Source organism: Colletotrichum truncatum, assembly GCF_014235925.2.
Source record: "Colletotrichum truncatum strain CMES1059 chromosome Unknown Contig_0004, whole genome shotgun sequence".
Lineage (NCBI taxonomy): Eukaryota > Fungi > Ascomycota > Sordariomycetes > Glomerellales > Glomerellaceae > Colletotrichum > Colletotrichum truncatum.
The window spans coordinates 3255761-3272052 of record NW_027222401.1 but is presented as its reverse complement, the minus strand read 5'-3'; the positions used below and the strand labels follow the sequence as shown (position 1 = coordinate 3272052).

The 16292-nt window shown below is 51.1% G+C and overlaps 6 protein-coding genes across 6 annotated transcripts; 2 read left to right on the top strand and 4 right to left on the bottom strand.

The window, feature by feature from the left end:
* Positions 1–1031: 1031 nt before the first annotated feature.
* CTRU02_207631 (uncharacterized protein) lies at positions 1032–3790 on the bottom strand (the record flags this gene model as incomplete). Its single annotated transcript, XM_036727507.1, has 5 exons — positions 1032–1277; positions 1349–1726; positions 1779–2195; positions 2252–3439; positions 3509–3790. 5 exons carry the CDS (start codon positions 3788–3790, stop codon positions 1032–1034), a joined length of 2511 nt encoding a protein of 836 aa, XP_036580873.1.
* A 2253-nt stretch (positions 3791–6043) lies between these two features.
* Positions 6044–6782, bottom strand: CTRU02_207630 (ARP2/3 complex 20 kDa subunit; the record flags this gene model as incomplete). Its single annotated transcript, XM_036727508.2, has 4 exons — positions 6044–6097; positions 6166–6291; positions 6397–6723; positions 6780–6782. The coding sequence occupies 4 exons, from the start codon at positions 6780–6782 to the stop codon at positions 6044–6046; spliced, it is 510 nt and encodes a 169-aa protein (XP_036580874.2).
* A 719-nt stretch (positions 6783–7501) lies between these two features.
* Positions 7502–9257, top strand: CTRU02_207629 (ubiquitin carboxyl-terminal hydrolase; the record flags this gene model as incomplete). Its single annotated transcript, XM_036727509.1, has 2 exons — positions 7502–7517; positions 7573–9257. 2 exons carry the CDS (start codon positions 7502–7504, stop codon positions 9255–9257), a joined length of 1701 nt encoding a protein of 566 aa, XP_036580875.1.
* Positions 9258–9707: 450 nt separating this feature from the next.
* CTRU02_207628 (uncharacterized protein) lies at positions 9708–10636 on the bottom strand (the record flags this gene model as incomplete). The annotated part of the gene is made up of 3 exons (XM_036727510.1): positions 9708–9866; positions 9931–10004; positions 10132–10636. 3 exons carry the CDS (start codon positions 10634–10636, stop codon positions 9708–9710), a joined length of 738 nt encoding a protein of 245 aa, XP_036580876.1.
* A 1329-nt stretch (positions 10637–11965) lies between these two features.
* On the top strand, positions 11966–13117 carry CTRU02_207627 (phosphoglycerate mutase family protein; the record flags this gene model as incomplete). Its single annotated transcript, XM_036727511.1, has 4 exons — positions 11966–12144; positions 12282–12554; positions 12726–12944; positions 13024–13117. 4 exons carry the CDS (start codon positions 11966–11968, stop codon positions 13115–13117), a joined length of 765 nt encoding a protein of 254 aa, XP_036580877.1.
* Positions 13118–13226: 109 nt separating this feature from the next.
* Positions 13227–15053, bottom strand: CTRU02_207626 (methyltransferase domain-containing protein; the record flags this gene model as incomplete). The annotated part of the gene is made up of 4 exons (XM_036727512.2): positions 13227–13745; positions 14262–14348; positions 14507–14741; positions 15016–15053. 4 exons carry the CDS (start codon positions 15051–15053, stop codon positions 13227–13229), a joined length of 879 nt encoding a protein of 292 aa, XP_036580878.2.
* Between the last annotated feature and the right edge of the window lie 1239 nt (positions 15054–16292).

Genomic DNA, 16292 nt, shown 5'->3' with positions numbered 1-16292 from the left:
AACTCTCCCTGCTTGCCAGCCTCTGACACCTACTGTTAATACGCCGCTTGCCCCGCCGTAATGAGCCGTTCCGGAGCCCAGTTATCCTTTCATCGCCGGCCAAACTGCCTGCTGGTTGCACGGGATATTCCAGGGGCGTTGACTTTCGTGTGATGGCACATCGTCGTCTTAGTAGCCCCAATATGCACTTGAGCCCCGCCGTTGGCCCGTGCCTCTTCCCGCCCAGCGGCCAAACAATATCCAGCAACCGCCTTAGCGGGTCGGCAGAGCGCCCATCTCAGGGGAGAGCCATTTCCCACTGAGGGGTCGCCATGCCACGCCTGCCCTACACTTGGAGATGCAGGTGCCGGGCGATGCCGCGCTGGTTCATGCAGTGAACAAACCCCCCCACCCTGACGACCCCATCTGACTGGGCGTCTAAACGTACCACCAACCCGACTATGGCACTCACTCTACCCCACTCAACCAACTTCAACCTCGCTACGGACTACCCTTTGCTTAGCTCAAGCTATCAATGACGCCGTCTGCAACGCCAAACAAGCCTATACAATCCACTTTGAGTTATGTCCCTTGAACAAAGAAGGCTAAGGGGGCAACGTATTAACTACCTACGGAAACTACTCTAGAGTTCCATTGGTCTAAGAGCTACAGAGACCAATCTTTTTGAGCCCCCAAAGTCTCTACCTTTAATAGTGCCTGTACCCGCGCAATTCCTTCTCAGTGAAAGAAACCAGAAAACCCCATGGTTTCGAGAAGGGTCAGGCTGAGACAAGCTAAATCAGCCCATATTGGTGACGAGTCTCTTAATCGTGTCCATCTTTGGGCTTTTCATACCAAACCAGCCATGAAAACAAACTCGTGTAGATGCAAAGCACTGAAAGAAACTCATCCCGAGAGTGTACGTGAAAAGCCAAAACGCAAAAGAAAAGCAGAATGACCGAGCAGAAGACACTTGCCAAACATTATCCATTCCCCAATCATGAAATCCATCCTAATACCCACTGTCGTTGCTATTGTCTTCGCATAATCGCTTAATGGACGTTGGTAATGGTCAGAGCGCGACGAATGATCGACTCCATTGTCTGGTATTCGTGCATAGCAAGCTGAGAGAGGGTCACACTATCAAAGGCGGGGCCGGCGTGGTGGTTCAGCTCACGCCAGAAATAACCGAAATAACCATCTGTGGCGTCGCCGATAGCGCGGGTCTGAGACTTCTCTTGGAATGGTTGCGTTTCGAGAAAGCGACTGGTCTCCTCGCGGATGACAGCGATGTACCACTGAAGACATAATGGTTAGCTAGATACTCCCTCTATCTGACTAGACAATGGACTAAACTTGCCTCGATCACGTCCAGGGGAACGCCGGTCTTGGGCACAAGCACGTAAAGGTGGCGCCAGCTCTCTGCAAAGCGTGGCTGGCCGAATGCTCTCTGCTCCATCTCATCCATGCCTACAAGATAGGCAATGTCGTCCTTTTGCGCAGTTGAAAAGCCCTCGCACCGCATCGCCGCGCCAACCACGCGCTTTAGGAGGCGCTGCGTGAGGTTCACCTCATCGCGGCGGTCACGAATGCTACCAACTAGGATACGGAGGAGGTCGCAAGTAGCCTTGTGCACGGCGTGACGCTGCTGTACCGTAATGTGTGACTTCATATGCCAAGGGAACTTTGTGAGAGTGCTGATGACACATTCGAATGGTCGCTGGGGGCACTCCTTGGAGAACGGGGACTGGTGTGCTGTTAGCGACAAATCTTCCCTAACTGGTTATAAATAAACATACTCGATGAGGAACTTCCACATGCTTGACAAGCATGGTCATCTCCTCGATGGAGACAAAGCCCTTGAAGTTTTCCCAAGGTTCCTCAGCGTTGTGAGGAAGCACTTGAGGGTTACATCCGTTCCAGAAGACACCTCGAGCCGAGGGAAACAGGTCTTTCATGAGAGCAGCTTGGCTGGAAAGCTCGATCTCCACAGGTCGCTGGCCGATACGCGTGATTCTGCCACGGTTGATGTTCTGCTGGTGCTTTTCAACAGCCTTTGTAGCGTCCTCCAGGGTCTGGAATTCGACATAAGCGTCGGTGGTCTTGCCAGTGACACGCTCCATGATAATGTGAACAGGTTCCTCACTGTCGTTGAGGATGCGAGAGTTACGACCGAGAACAGCGATGATCTCAGCACGGTTGGTGACGAAAGGGATCTCATTAAAGTTAGTTCAATCCTGCTGAAGGGGGTGAGATATCGTTGTGTACTCACATTGCCAATCTTGACAACGCCACGAATCATGACAGTGCGAGAGCGGCTAGCGGGTTCAATGAAAGGAAAATTGGCTTGATGCAAGGCTGTGTCAACAGTAGGGAGGCCCGTTGTGGTAGCTGTCAGACGATTAAGCTCAGGAGATCGCTGGGCGCGAATGTATTCAGGAATTGGGGCGCCGTGGGGAGTGGTGATAAGCGCAGAGGAATAGTTGACTTGGTAAGGAACGACTGTTCCATTCTGTGCAACAATAGGTTCAGTACTTATCGATCCATCTCCCTGCTGACCAGTAATACCTCCATCGCCATTGCCAGATCCGTCCTGAAGAGGGATTCCCTGGACACTCTGAAACTGCAAACCATTGCTGAGAGGCGGCTGAGTGTAGGCTCCAGTAATGTTGAAAGACTGGTCTTTATGGTCGAGATTGCCATAATTGACAGCTTTGCCAATAGGAGCACTAACAGAAACCTGGCCCGTCAAAATCAAGTTCGTATTGCTAGTTTGAGGTCCGAACTGGTGCAATTCAACTGAGCTGCCCAGAGAATTTTGGGTAATAAAGGGGTCATTAGACTCAGTGACAAATGTATGGTTTTCGTCCTTGCCCTTTCCCAGGTCGAACTTGGGTGGAGCCTCAAGTTGAGTTCCATTGAAGGAGGCACGGGGGGCAAAATTGCGCGGTTCAGTCATCAATCCATGATTCGAAGCCTTGGGTGTGCCGTCCCCAGGGCTCAGAACTCCCCCAGAATTCATCATTTCTCCGGCTTCATTGGAGTTCTGAAGACTAGCTCCTTTCATCTGACGAACAGGAGTCTGGCGGACAAGATCTCCCATCGAAGCACTGCCACTGAGTTGATGACCGTTAACTACAGTGTTAGTCCAAATTGACCCTTTCTGCTGAGTGAGAGCTTGGCATTCTTGCGGAACGTGGGTGCTTGTGTAAGCTGGGTTTATACCAGCCGCGTCGCAGGTACCAGGGTCGAGTTGGAAGGCGGGCACAGCAAGGCTGTTGTTGTAAAGAGTCAGATTGATCCAATCTGTGGGAGTATCAGAGTACGTCTGAGTAGTCACTGTGCCATTGTATTGGTCTTGATGGGTCTTGCAATTCTTCGAAGCCATACCGGCGACCGAATGTGTGTTTTCGTTCATCTTGGCCAACATCTGGGGCCAGGCTGATTGAAGGGGATTAACCTGAACAAGAGATAAGCCAAGGTCTGCCTTACAGTAGAAAAGGTTGATTGAATGATAACTTTAGTATACCTTATTGGCTTCCCTAGCTATGACTCCTTCGGGAACCCAAGGGGAAGTTGTAGGGTTCAAGTCGGACGAAGCTTTGTTCTGAGGTTGGCTTATGTTACTGGCAAGTGAGCCACTTTCAAGAAGAGCACCGCCCGGCTCATTGTTGTACTCTCCCTCTTCCGAGGCATTTCGGAGGAGAACACTGTGCATGAACGCGCTCTGGCGAGCCTCTTCATGAAATTGTTTGCCCATTTTCTGGTCAACTATCCCCGTGATGCCAGAAGTTTGGGTGGAGTTGGTCATTTAGCTGATTGCATAAAAGGGATCTTCGTAATGAAGCGAAATGGTGAAGCTGATGGCGCAGGCGTTTGGTGATGAGCAACAACACTGTGAAGGAGAGCGGAGAGTAGGCGGTCTAAGGGTAAGATTAGTGACTGACACTTCAAGAAAGTGGAGTGAGATGGAAATATTTGACAAAACGGAAGGGTACCTAAAAAGGGAGGCGTAGGGAATAAAAAAACAACATCAGTCGGTTAGGAAGATGAGAACTTAGTGAATGACGGAATACGAACCGATCAAGTGAGGAAAGATGGTGGGGCTAGGAGCGCAAGGATGCAAGACGGAAGAAAAACAAAGACCCGTTGAATTGGAAGAGCGAAAACAGATTGAGTTGTCGCCTCGCTCTCCCGCCTCTATAATGGCTTGCTCTTTTCTTGTTGTTGTAGAGTTGTCCAGGGAAACGGGGCTGAGGAGGAAAGAGTCAAGCTTACAGATTGGGCGGGTAGCAGGTGATCCAGCTTCAGGCCGAATATAAGGTCGAACGCGGCAATAAGAGGCCAGCCTGGTTCTTCCGTGGTATTATTCGACTTTCCTCAAAACTCATACAGACTGGTGGGGTCTGGTACGATAAGAAGAGGAAAAGAAAAAAAAAGAAGTACAGGCACTTGAAATGAAGGAGGACCGAGGAAGCGGATAGGGGTATAAGGAAGTGAGTAAGTGAGTGAGTATGCGTAGCTAGGGTGAGAAATGTTGAACTTTATAAAAGTTGAGAAATAGGGGGAAGAGGTGGAAGGAGCAATACTACCATCCAGCCTGGTGTGAGCAGGTAAGTAAGTGCCAGCTATTGTCAGTGTGGAAGATGTGAAGAGGAAAATACGGGTGTGAAAAAAGTTGGTACAGAGACGGGGCACATGCCTTGCATTAGCCCAATGGGTCGCAGGTCAGAGACAAGGTTGATGAAGGGAAATATCACGAAGGGCTAAAAGTGAAAATGAAATAAACTAGCAGTAGGTAGGAATAGAACGATTCTTATCCTCACGATGCAAAACCAAAAACAAGCAGGAGTCAAAAACGGAGTATAAAAGCGAGCCCATTCACATCGATTCCTCGAAGACAACCTGACAAGCAAGATGAAGAAAAAAAGAATCGCAAGGCTTGCCAAAGTTGTTGATTGTTTGATAGATGGAACCGCGTGGCAAATCACCAGTCTTCATCCAAAAAGGACAACGACTGAGCCTGTAACAAGTTCCAATTCACAGGCGGAAGGAAGGAAGGAGCGCAGTAATCTTAACTTAGAGTGGCGTGCAGTGAATGTTGGTTGGCTTCAGCATGAATAAAGCTTGACAACCCATGCTTGGTCACAAAACAATAGGGAAACCATCAATATTGGTTTTTCCAATCCCCGACTCAAAGAACGATAGCCGAGAAATTTCACAATGCTTAAGTCCTTCTCTATGCCAAGGTGTTTCCTCAATAGGGGGAAAGACATAGCCAGACCAGCAGCATAGCCGGGCCTGTCCCAGGAGAGCCGGCCAGATAAGCAAGAACAAGGCTAAGCTGGATGCCTTAATATTAACTATCTATGGCGAAATTCATTAGCTAGAACAGCTAAGCCCGAGGCGTTTCAGGCAAAGATGAGAACCTTCGTCGCCTTCTACTTGGGTTGGTGTCATCGTGACATTGCTTATCGTGTAGTTGCAGGTCCTGGATAATTCAAACACGTGCCGTTCGCCTTAATTTGAAGGATTCCAAGCCGCGTTTACTAAATACCGCTGCTTAGCGACAATACAAGTGAATCTTGAGAGTTATGAATGTTGTTACGGTACACGGCTTTTCAGCCATAGTTCTGGCGGGATCACCATCCCTGGTGACATGTTTACCGAATGGTGCTAGCATGGACAAACAATAGCTATTGAATACAAACAGAACTTATCGGCACAAGACAGGGTCGAAAGTCATGATCATATCTGGATTTTATATCAAGTATGAGGTCCCAATATCATCGTTCCCACTCGGCCCCGGAATTACGGACCAATGTCGACGTCGGATCCATTGTGGATCCCGGCATTCCGGCTACGCTCGAGCCAGTGTCAAACTCCAAATCATGATCCTTGCTCGGAACCTCAATGTAGCCAGTTTCTTAGGTCGAGCAATCGGAAACGGTCTTCCGTTCTTTCTTGCGGCCCTCCGGCTCATGTTACGCTTGCTGATGGGTATTTTAATCGAACTAGAGAGGAATACGGTCAATGACGTCAAAATAAGGCGGCCTTGGGCAGATCAGCTTACGGGAGTCAGGAAAGATTCAGCAACGAATCTTGCTCGTGCGTTCAGCTAGAATACTGTCAGCGGTTTCTTGTTGATAGAATAAGTCCACAGTTTTCAATCAAGGCTATACTTACGAAGAGCTTCATCTCCGAAATCTCCTTATCAACCTCCTCCATAAATTGAATGATGAAGTCGACTAGCTTGTGTTTCAACATTTCCTCTGTATGGAAGTTGGTGATCAGGAAGGAAATGTCGTATCCCTAAACCTCGTGGTCAGCGGTTTGGCTTTACGAAAGGGGGTGTATGCCACGTGGCATTGAGCCACCCGAGAGAACAAACGATTCACGACTGCAAATTCCGCGTACCTTGATGGGCTTCCTCCTCAAGATAAAGAAGGACTCCGCTCTCTGCGTCAAGAATCTGGTGAACTTATGAACCAGAATGTGTTCGATCTCGTCGGCTTGCTTGATCTTAATAGATATCCGCACGGAATTGATACTCGGTTCGATTAGGACACGCTCATTCTCGTTGCGAGCAATTGTAAGGGGAGTCAAGAGGACTTCGGGGGAAGTTTTTGCCTCGATCTCGGGGACATTGTGACGTTCGGCAGTTTGGGAAGCGAAGTTGGAGAGCGTCAGGGCGGCTGTCAGACTGCTCCGGACAGCTTGGAGGTAAGGTCGCAAGGATTGAGACTAGAACGGCTCAGTCAGCGAATTGATCTGTCAAGTAATTTCACAAACAATCTTACCATGATGGCGAAGCCTGGCCGCGTCCAACCTTGGTGATGCTGAGAGGTTGGAGTTGGATGTTGACCGCGGGGTTCGTGAGGTTGGCTCAGCCGGAAGCCTGACGTTTCGTAGTGGGGCGGGTAGCACCGCCGCAGTGCTCCACCTCATGCATAGCTGTCACCGTCAATTGATGAGTCAGCTTGAGCTTCTCACGTGACCTAGAAGCTTCTTCCAAGTGGCGATCCCACCCCCGCTTGTGCTTGTTATATACACTTCCCCGATAAGACTGCATAATTTCTGTGCTCTCATCGTTTGCACGAATCTGGGATCCAGAGTTGAACAAGAATACAAAATCATTTGCGGCTCTAAGAATAAGGATTTTAGACTTCTGAATCAGCTGGTTACGGAAAGGGAAGTTCTTGCCTTCCGAAGACATTGGAAGATGGTCGAATGCGGATGATAAAGGTGATGGAGCGGATAGAGGCATGATGCCAGGGTTTACCTGAATAAGCGAATCGGCAGCTGAAACGGACCCTGCAGGTACACCGCTTCCCCGCCTACATTCCGTGTGTTGCCTTGTACTACTGTTGCCCACCCAAGGTATCCCCGTACTGACGCAACCCTCTTGGTGCCTTCAACAAACTTCTCCTCTGCCTGCTTGTTTCGCACTTGGTTTTTGTTCTGGACACACCGCACATATCGTTCTTTTTTTCTACAGTAATTTCGACGAAGGCTTGAAAAGATGGCGTCAATACCAGGTAAGTACATTATCTAGCTCTCGACGTCTCCAATGGCTTCTAACCAGGGCCATAGTCATTGTTAGCCACCAAGGCACAAAGTACCAAGTCGAGGTCGACACTTCATCCAACGGCGAGACTTTCAAGTACCAACTATACAGTTTAACGGGTGTTGAACCCGAGCGACAGAAGATCTTGGTGAAGGGAAAACAGGTGAAGGATGATGACGACATGGCCAAGTTCGGCCTCAAGGCCGGCGCAACACTTATGATGATGGGCAAGCCTTCCGGAGAGAACGCAGACCTTTCCCGCCCCAAAGAGGCGATCAAATTCGTCGAAGACATGACCGAAGCCGAAGCAGCTCAGCAAGAGGGCGCTACCCCCGCAGGTCTCACCAATCTGGGCAATACCTGTTACCTCAACTCTACCCTCCAAACCCTCCGATCGATCCCCGAACTCCAGACGGCTTTGACCACATACAAGTCGGGCAGTGGTGGCGGTGGAAGCAGCTTCGGCTTGGGCTCGACTGATCTTGCTACCCAGTTGACGGACTTGTACAAGAACATGTCGGAGACCCAGGGCAGCATTCCCCCGCTCACCTTCCTGAGCACGCTGCGCATGGTTTACCCCCAATTCGCCGAGAAGTCCAAGACCGGAAACGGATATGCCCAGCAGGACGCTGAAGAAGCCTGGTCTCAGATCGTTATTCAGTTGAAGCAGAAGCTTGCTGAAACTGAAGGCTCATCTTTCATCGACAGATACATGGCTGGCGAGCTCCAGTCCACTCTTGAAGTTGACGAGCAGGCCGCTAGGGATGGCGGCGAAAAGCCTATCAAATCTAGTGAGACCTTTTTCAAACTTAACTGTCACATTGACGCGACTGTAAACCACTTGCGCGATGGTATACTGGCTGCGTTGACGGAGAAGCTGGAGAAGAAGTCGTCCGTTTTGGACAGAGACACGACGTACACCAAGAAATCTCAGATCTCGCGCCTGCCCAAATACCTCACTGTTCACTTCGTTCGCTTTTTCTGGAAGCGTGAGGTGCAAAAGAAGGCCAAGATCATGCGAAAAGTCACTTTCCCGCATGAGCTTGACGTGGTTGAGTTCTGCACGGATGAGCTCAAGAAGGCACTCATTCCCGTTCGCGACAAGGTCCGCGAGATCCGCAAGGACGAAGAAGATATCGAGCGGGCACGCAAAAGACGCAGGATTAACCCCAGTGACCGGGGTGATATTGCCGGAGCTTCTGGGGCTCCAGGGCCCCAGGAGAAGACGGCTTTGGAAAAGGCAAATGATAAGAAGGCTGAGAGAGCTGGAAAGGCCGTCGCCACTACATCCGACGGCGACACGGAGATGACCGAGACTTTCAAGACTGACGCCGAAGTCGAGGCTGAAAAGGATGCCGCCCTCCTTGTCGCCAAGAAGGAGCTGTATGCTCTCGTCAACCAGGACTTAGCTAAGGACGAGGGTGCCAACCAGTCTGGAATCTATGAGCTGCGAGGTGTAGTAACCCACCAGGGAGCAAGCGCTGACAGCGGTCATTACACTGCGTACGTGAAGAAGACAGCCACTATTGATCCTAAGACTGGCAAGAAAGGAGAAGAGGATGGCAAGTGGTGGTGGTTCAACGACGACAAGGTTTCTGAGGTCACAGCGGACAAGATTGATGCTCTTGCGGGCGGTGGCGAGTCCCACTCTGCTCTGATCCTTCTTTACAGAGCCATTCCCCTTCCCACGATTGAGGGAGAGTCCGAGTAAGTTTTCAGATGGGAGAGATGTGGACGGCATCGGCCTTGGCGTTTACGAGCGGGAAAGAGACTACGGGTGGCATACAAACAAACAATGACACATGGAAATGAATTCAGAGCATAGATAGACAGGTCGATGAATGAATGTAATGCAATGGCTTAAGTTCATTACGCAAGCCGCAGCTGCTCCTTTGGTATGGTTTTACATGAATGCTACAATTATCGCCGCCGTCCTTTGTGACGACCTACCTCCCTTTACCATATTAAGTGATCTTGCTAGTTGTGTAGTTGTCAACTGCAGTGGTATCCCAGACTAGATGACCCCTTTGCCTCCCGATTTTCCGACATAGCAGTCTAATGGGTGGCTGCAACCCGTGCGTAGACAGGCTTTTTTCGTGGACTACATTTTGCGAAGTCCCACAAAATCCAGGCCAACACAGAGTTTCCTTGCTGATTTCAATCAGCTCTCTGGCTTTCTTGGTTCTCTTTCGCGTATCCTTTCGTCCAAAGCCGTTAATTTTCTTTCCCAATTGCGTCGCTCTGAGACGAGACGCCGTCGTTGGCCCTCGAGTAGGCCGATCTGCTCGTCATACGGGGACCCGTGGAATTTTTGCCGTTCCTGAGAGACATGCAAGTCAATAACACAGATAATAGGAAAGCGACACGTCCATCTTTTTACTCACATCCTTCCACTCTTGCTGCGTCTTAAGCCCAGCACCGTATGTGGCGCCTGTGAAGATGATGGCCGCGCAGCCGGCTGCGGTGAGGCCGGCGCGGAACTTTGTAAACCCGCTCATTTTTAATGTTGTGGCTTTTTCACCCTTTCTTTGGATCTGTCGGTTTAGGCGTTTACCAGTACTCCCTCCAAACCTGCCTCGATTCTCTGCTCTTCTTGTCGCCAGCGTAGTTGGGGCGGTGTCTTGAAGCCGACAATTCGTCGAGTACTGGCGCCAGAATATTCCACCGGCTTCGTACCGAAGACGATGAACTAGCGACAGAAGAATCGGTGGTTGTCGAGTCGAGAGAATTGGCCCGAGAGTGACCTCGTAATATGCCTAACGGCGAGAGCGAATACCGACGTCTCAAGGACGGGATCGTGGTCGGGGCAGTCGAATCGTACTCGGACGAGTCGGCGCCGGTTGTAGTCGTAGACGGTGTAAACGGCTCTGAGGGCCAAGCTTCGAGCTCCAGCGAGATTGGCGCGATCGCCTCAGGGGCTTCTGTCGAGCAATGTAGGGCGTGAACGGCAGCAGAGGCGGCGCCGTGGGAGCAACGGCCGGAAGTGGAAACAGGGCCCCGCTGGAGACCAAGACTTCGATGCGATTGTGGAAGCCCCAGCGGTCTTAGTAATCGACCTGCGGTAGGCGTGACGTCGTCGCTTGGGGCCATGACTGATCCAGCGTCTGGCAGAGATGAGTGTGGCCTTGGTTAAATGGTAAGATGAGTAAAAGAGAGTTATTTAATAATCTCTATCTGTAACTTTGTAAAAGTTTCCTCCTTTTGCAGATTGAACAACCACCTGAAGCGACCGAGCGGGTGACCTTAACAGTACCGACCTCTTCCCACCCCTCCATTGCCGGTTGGTTTTCACCGGGCTTATTCATTGCCCACTTCCTGGTGCGTGAAACAAACTCCGTGAGAGCATCTTTCGTGGCCCCTCACCCCCCATTCCATCCTCGACCGTTTTGACTCTTCTTGCACCCATCATCCTTTCTTTACCTTTCCCTTTGCGACAGTTGCCATTTCTTCCCCCCCTGCTCTCCCTCAACACATTGGGCCTTATGGAAAAAAAGAGCCTCCCCCCCATTTTTTCGTCCCTTGTTACAGGCCGGCCTAGTTTGATTGGTTTGGTTTATATGGGGGGTCAAAGTGTGCCGCCCCTGTCCGACGATATCCTTGCTGAAACATATCTTTCTCATGGCACACAAGTGAGGGTCCTTCTTCTCGCCTTTTCCTCTTCACCCTTGTCTCTCCCAGTCGCATGAAGCCAGGCACCTGTCACAGAGCCAGGTGAAGAAAGGTATTGCGACGCAAGATGCGGCAAGTGCATGCGAACGTGGTTGTGTGGGATTGTCTGACTCTCGGAACTAAAAAGTACGAGATGCAGGGGCAGAAGAGCATCAAGAGGCAGGGAGGCAAAGAAAGGCTCATCTTTCGGATCGAATGGAGGATATCAGGACCAAAACACCACGGGAATGATGGATGGCAAGCACTGCCTCCCCCGCATGCTTGGCTGATATCGTGGGATGATGGCTAGGACCATTGATTCACCAGGCAAAGTTGCCCCCCGCAGAACGAATCAACGTCACAGGATTCATGTCAAAGCACGCCGTCTTCACGCTCCTCCAAGCACATCGAGTTCTTCAATGCAGAACGGAGCCGATGATGGGGCGGGACGGGAAGGCGGGTAGGCTGGGAAAGCCAAATCGCCAAGGAAACGTCATTCGACCCTCATCGTCTTAACTTTCCCGTCCATTTTGCCTCGAATTCGTCTCCAGGAGCGAATGCCATGAACACATAACCACGTTGGGATCTTGCAGCAGCCGATGAACTAACGCGATATCCTTGTAGCTTCCATTGGCCAAGAAACGGTAATAGAGATCGCATAAACTTCCCCCACACCATCAACCAAAGATACGTCTGTGGCTTTCCATCTCATCCGAGGTTGCATCCGCTGTCAGTCTCTCGAGTGCTAAGAGCTATTATCACACTACTGCAATGGCGACCCCACGCGCCTTTGTCATTCGTCACGGCGAGACGGAGTGGTCCCTCAACGGCCGGCATACCGGTTCCACCGACATCCCCCTGACCGCCAACGGCGAAAAGCGTGTCCGGGCTACCGGCCGAGCACTCGTTGGAAACGACCGGCTTATTGTTCCCACAAAAATTTCCCACATGTACGTCTTCCTTTTGTTTCCTCGCCTGTTGCTCCCCTATCTGTTTGATATCTCGACGTGGAAGTGGCCTCTGTCGCGATGCAAGTGCTCTTTGCTTCTCATGCCTTGACATAACTTATACCGGAGCAACTGCTAAGAAGTACCAGCTACGTCTCGCCTCGCAAGCGTGCTCAGCGAACCTTCGAACTCCTCAACTTTGGCCTCAGCGAGGAACTTCCTTGGAAGAATCACGGCTCAGTTGAGGGCGGCGGGCCCCAGTGCAACGCCCACGTTGAGGTCACTGAGGACATTCGGGAATGGGACTACGGCGACTACGAGGGTATCACGTCTCCTGAGATCCGCCGCATCCGTAAAGAGCAGGGTCTGTCCGAGAACTGGGATATTTGGCGCGATGGCTGCCCTGGCGGCGAGTAAGTACAACATCAACAAAATTCTCCGTCTTTTCCGTCTACGGAGGCAAGTGTCTCGTCGAAATGGGAATCCCCCTCTCGCCGATAGCTTTCTCTCGATCCTATTCAGGGACAGGGATGCACAAGAGAACTTTGCTACAAGGATACCGGCTAATCACAGGACTGCTACAGGAGTCCCGAGGATGTTACGGAACGTCTGGACCGCCTGATCAAGGACATCCGCGATAGATGGCACCGTCCCGTCATTGGAAACAAGGAGGCTCAGAACGGAGATGTGCTCATCGTTGCCCACGGTCATATCCTCCGCGCCTTTGCCATGCGATGGGCTGGCAAGACACTCCAGGATGGGCCGGCCTTCCTGCTTGAGGCTGGCGGTGTTGGTACTTTGAGGTAGGTCGACCCGTGATTTTCATCGTTGGTTTCAATCCATGTAGTATCACGACCGCAACTAATGATTGACACGCAATAGCTACGAACACCACAACATCGATGAACCAGCCATTCTACTTGGAGGTGCATTCGCCGTCGACATCATCGAGAAGGAGCAGGAGGCAAAGCAGTAGAATAGACAAGTCAAAAATTATTATGTTGCTTTTCGACAGATTCAACAAGGGTTGTCGACCAGGCCAGCAGCATTAAGTTCTCAAAAGATGTTGCGCTGCTGCTATTCCTTTAAGCCTTCGTTCCTCGTGCGAGGAACACCCGCCGTCTCATCTCATTGCCGCTCTTTGATGCCTCATGAGTGTGACCATGATCGTGGTCATGACCATGCCCGTCCTCATGCCCATGCCCATGATCATGTCCATGTCCATGTCCATGTCCATGTCCACCAAAGACAATACCGCTGCCCAGCTCCTCCATGGCAAAGTCAAGACCCGCTCCAGCCTGCTCAAAGATGCCACGCATCTCCTCCTCGGAGAAACCATGGTGCTTAACAGTGTGCGCCGCCGGCAGACCATGGTGCATCTTCTCGTGTGGCAGGAAATCGAGAATGATCAGCACCCCGCCGGGCCGCAGCCTTTCGACGAGCCTCTTCGCAGACAACTTTGGGTCGTCGAAATGGTGGAACCCAAGCCCAACGCCCGCGACGTCGAAATCGCGGAACTCGGCACCAGAGAAGGCCGCCGGGTCCGGGTCGGAAGGGTCAGTAAGGTCTCCCTGGTACGCTCGCATTTCGGCGGCGCTCAGACCCTGTGGGAAAGGGGAAAGAAAAGAAGTTCGGGTCAGCTGGGCTTCTCCTGTAACGCAGTTGAAAAGTTTGTCCAGTCACACCACGTATTTCGTGCATTCCCGTCCTGCCTTGTAATTTGATGAGATGACACGGCGTTCGAGACGGGCAGGGAGGGGTGTATCAACGACAACACCGACCCCTCCCCCCTCCGACATCTGTGTACATGCATATAAAGATGTATGTACATGTCTGCTCGCCCGCGCGCAAGTGCCAAAAGTCCAAAGTGCCACTCAACGTCCGCGCGCCCACGTCTTAGGGTGTCATCTGGGCTGATATGAGACCCAGCTGAGTTCTGAGAGAATGGACGAGGCCACCCACCGCCTGTGCTCCGAGCGCCATGTAAGGCGGAAATGGATCATGTCCCAGAACAGGTATGTTCTTTCACCGCTTCAAAGAGCCCTAGGAGACACTTACCGGCAGAGACAGGAATGCGTGTACGTGTGTGGGTGAGGGAAAATGGGACAGAGGGTACTTACTTGGTTCTCGGCTCTGGCGTTGTAAACTGCCACCATGTTTTCTGAGATGTCAATGCCAACGCAGCGCGTGGTGAACTGGGCGAGAGCCTAGCGATGCAGCGGCTATCAGTCGGAAGTTCATTCTCTGCGGGTTTGTCTAAATGCGATGTTTTGGGGGTAAGGAGTTGATGTATCGAAAACGACCATACGCAAGCAAGCAAGCCCGCCGAGCTGAGACTTTAGAGAGCAGTCCACACTAGACTTACTCTTGATATCAAGCCAGTGCCACAGGCATAATCGAGTAGTCTCACCGACTTGCTGTCGGCAGCCGAGGTTGTTTCTGGACCGGCTTCCACACTAGTTTCACCTTCATCATCGTCTTCGTCGTCGTCATCGTCGTCAACCCACTCTACGTCGATGAACTCCTTGCGCTTGCGGATTTCACGCTCAAGCTGCAGGATCGTTTTCTCATGTTTGGAGTCGTACTCAGAGGCAAGTTTGCTGTTCACCATAAGATGATGTGTCAGTTAGAAGACCAGTTCGAGAATTTGATGTTCAGAATCCCAAGTGGACCGCTCTGATTGGAGCATATGGAGGTCGAATGCATGTCGTGTTGCCAAGCGACCCTGCTTTCTTTTGAACAACAACGACCTAATGGATGTATCTGCAGGAACCCGGGAGACAAGATCTTCACAGTTTGGATGTAACTAGGAGCAGTTTCGGTTGTGGATGGTGTAGGGGCCAGGTTGTGGGAATAGAAGTTTGGTGTACGCACTTGAAGTAGGCCTTGTTGGCAGTGGCCGTGTCAGCCATGGTGTATCAACTCGCTACTTGATGTTGTTGGGCGCAAGGGTGGCTTCTGCCTGGATGTGTCGGGGAGTATGTAAGTGTGTGTATGTGTGTGGGTGGGTGTAGGTGTGTTGAGTGGCAGCAGGGTATGTAGTTCCTAGTTCTTGAACCTTTTTTTCAAATGCTTTCTTCTTTCCCCGCCTTTTGGTTGAGGGGCAAGAAGAAAAGAAAAGAAAAAAAACAAAAAAAAATCACTTATCACTCCTAGGCCTTTAACGCTGGAAACTATGGTGGTCTCTATTTGTTGATCGCCGAAAAAAAGCTCAGTTTTTCCTTTTCTCACCACAATTAACTTTTGGGAGGTTGCTTTTATCATTATCGCGGAGAGTTTTCGGCCACTTCAAGGCGGAATTTGGCCCCGGCCGGGACTTGGTTGGAGTTCGGCGACAAAAACATGTTAGAGTCCCACTACTAGAAAACCCGGAGTTGGCCTCCCCTAATGGACGCGGGGTTCAAAGTGGAGAGCCCATACAAAGTTACGAAAGTCACGTGGACAAATTTGTCTAAGACAGGTTATGCCTATACCCGCCACCACTGCGACTTCTGTCAGCATCCAAATCCGAGGCGAGGAGACATTTGTGCCGTCCCTAGTCTACACATGCAGCTCTACGGGTCTGAAAAAAAAACGACGTCAAGCCAGGGGTTGAGGGAGTGGAACCCGAACGAAGCCAGGACCGCATTCCGCGCGGATACCTCGCCTCATTATTTCTGACGACAGCTATGCAGCGGTAGTAGATCCTGGAATCAGTGTACCTAAGCCTCTGTCTGTCTGCAGTAACCAAGCCATCCTGAGTGGAATGCGAAGACGCCCACGAGCACCAAGTCCATTTACAGCCGCGAGACCCGCAAAGAAAGGGGGGCTCTTCCTGAGATTCCCAGTGCCAGCTTGGCAGTTCGAACGGATGTAGTGAACTTCTCGCAGTGTATTTACGTACATACACTCAAACTTACGCAGCAAAAACGCACGCACGACCACATGCATATATATACATTTGTGTACGCACAGCTGCTGCCACACTGTATGTTAAGAACGCCCTCGTCGGCGAAGAGTTTAAACTCGGGGGGAAACATAACAGAATCGAGCCTGAAGGTGAACGTGGACATTTGGAGGAACGCGCGTTGGAGTGAGTATCAACAACGATACTCAAACAGGGGCCGGTAGGTCCAAGTAGGAGAACAAGTAAGAGCGGCATAGAGAGAATG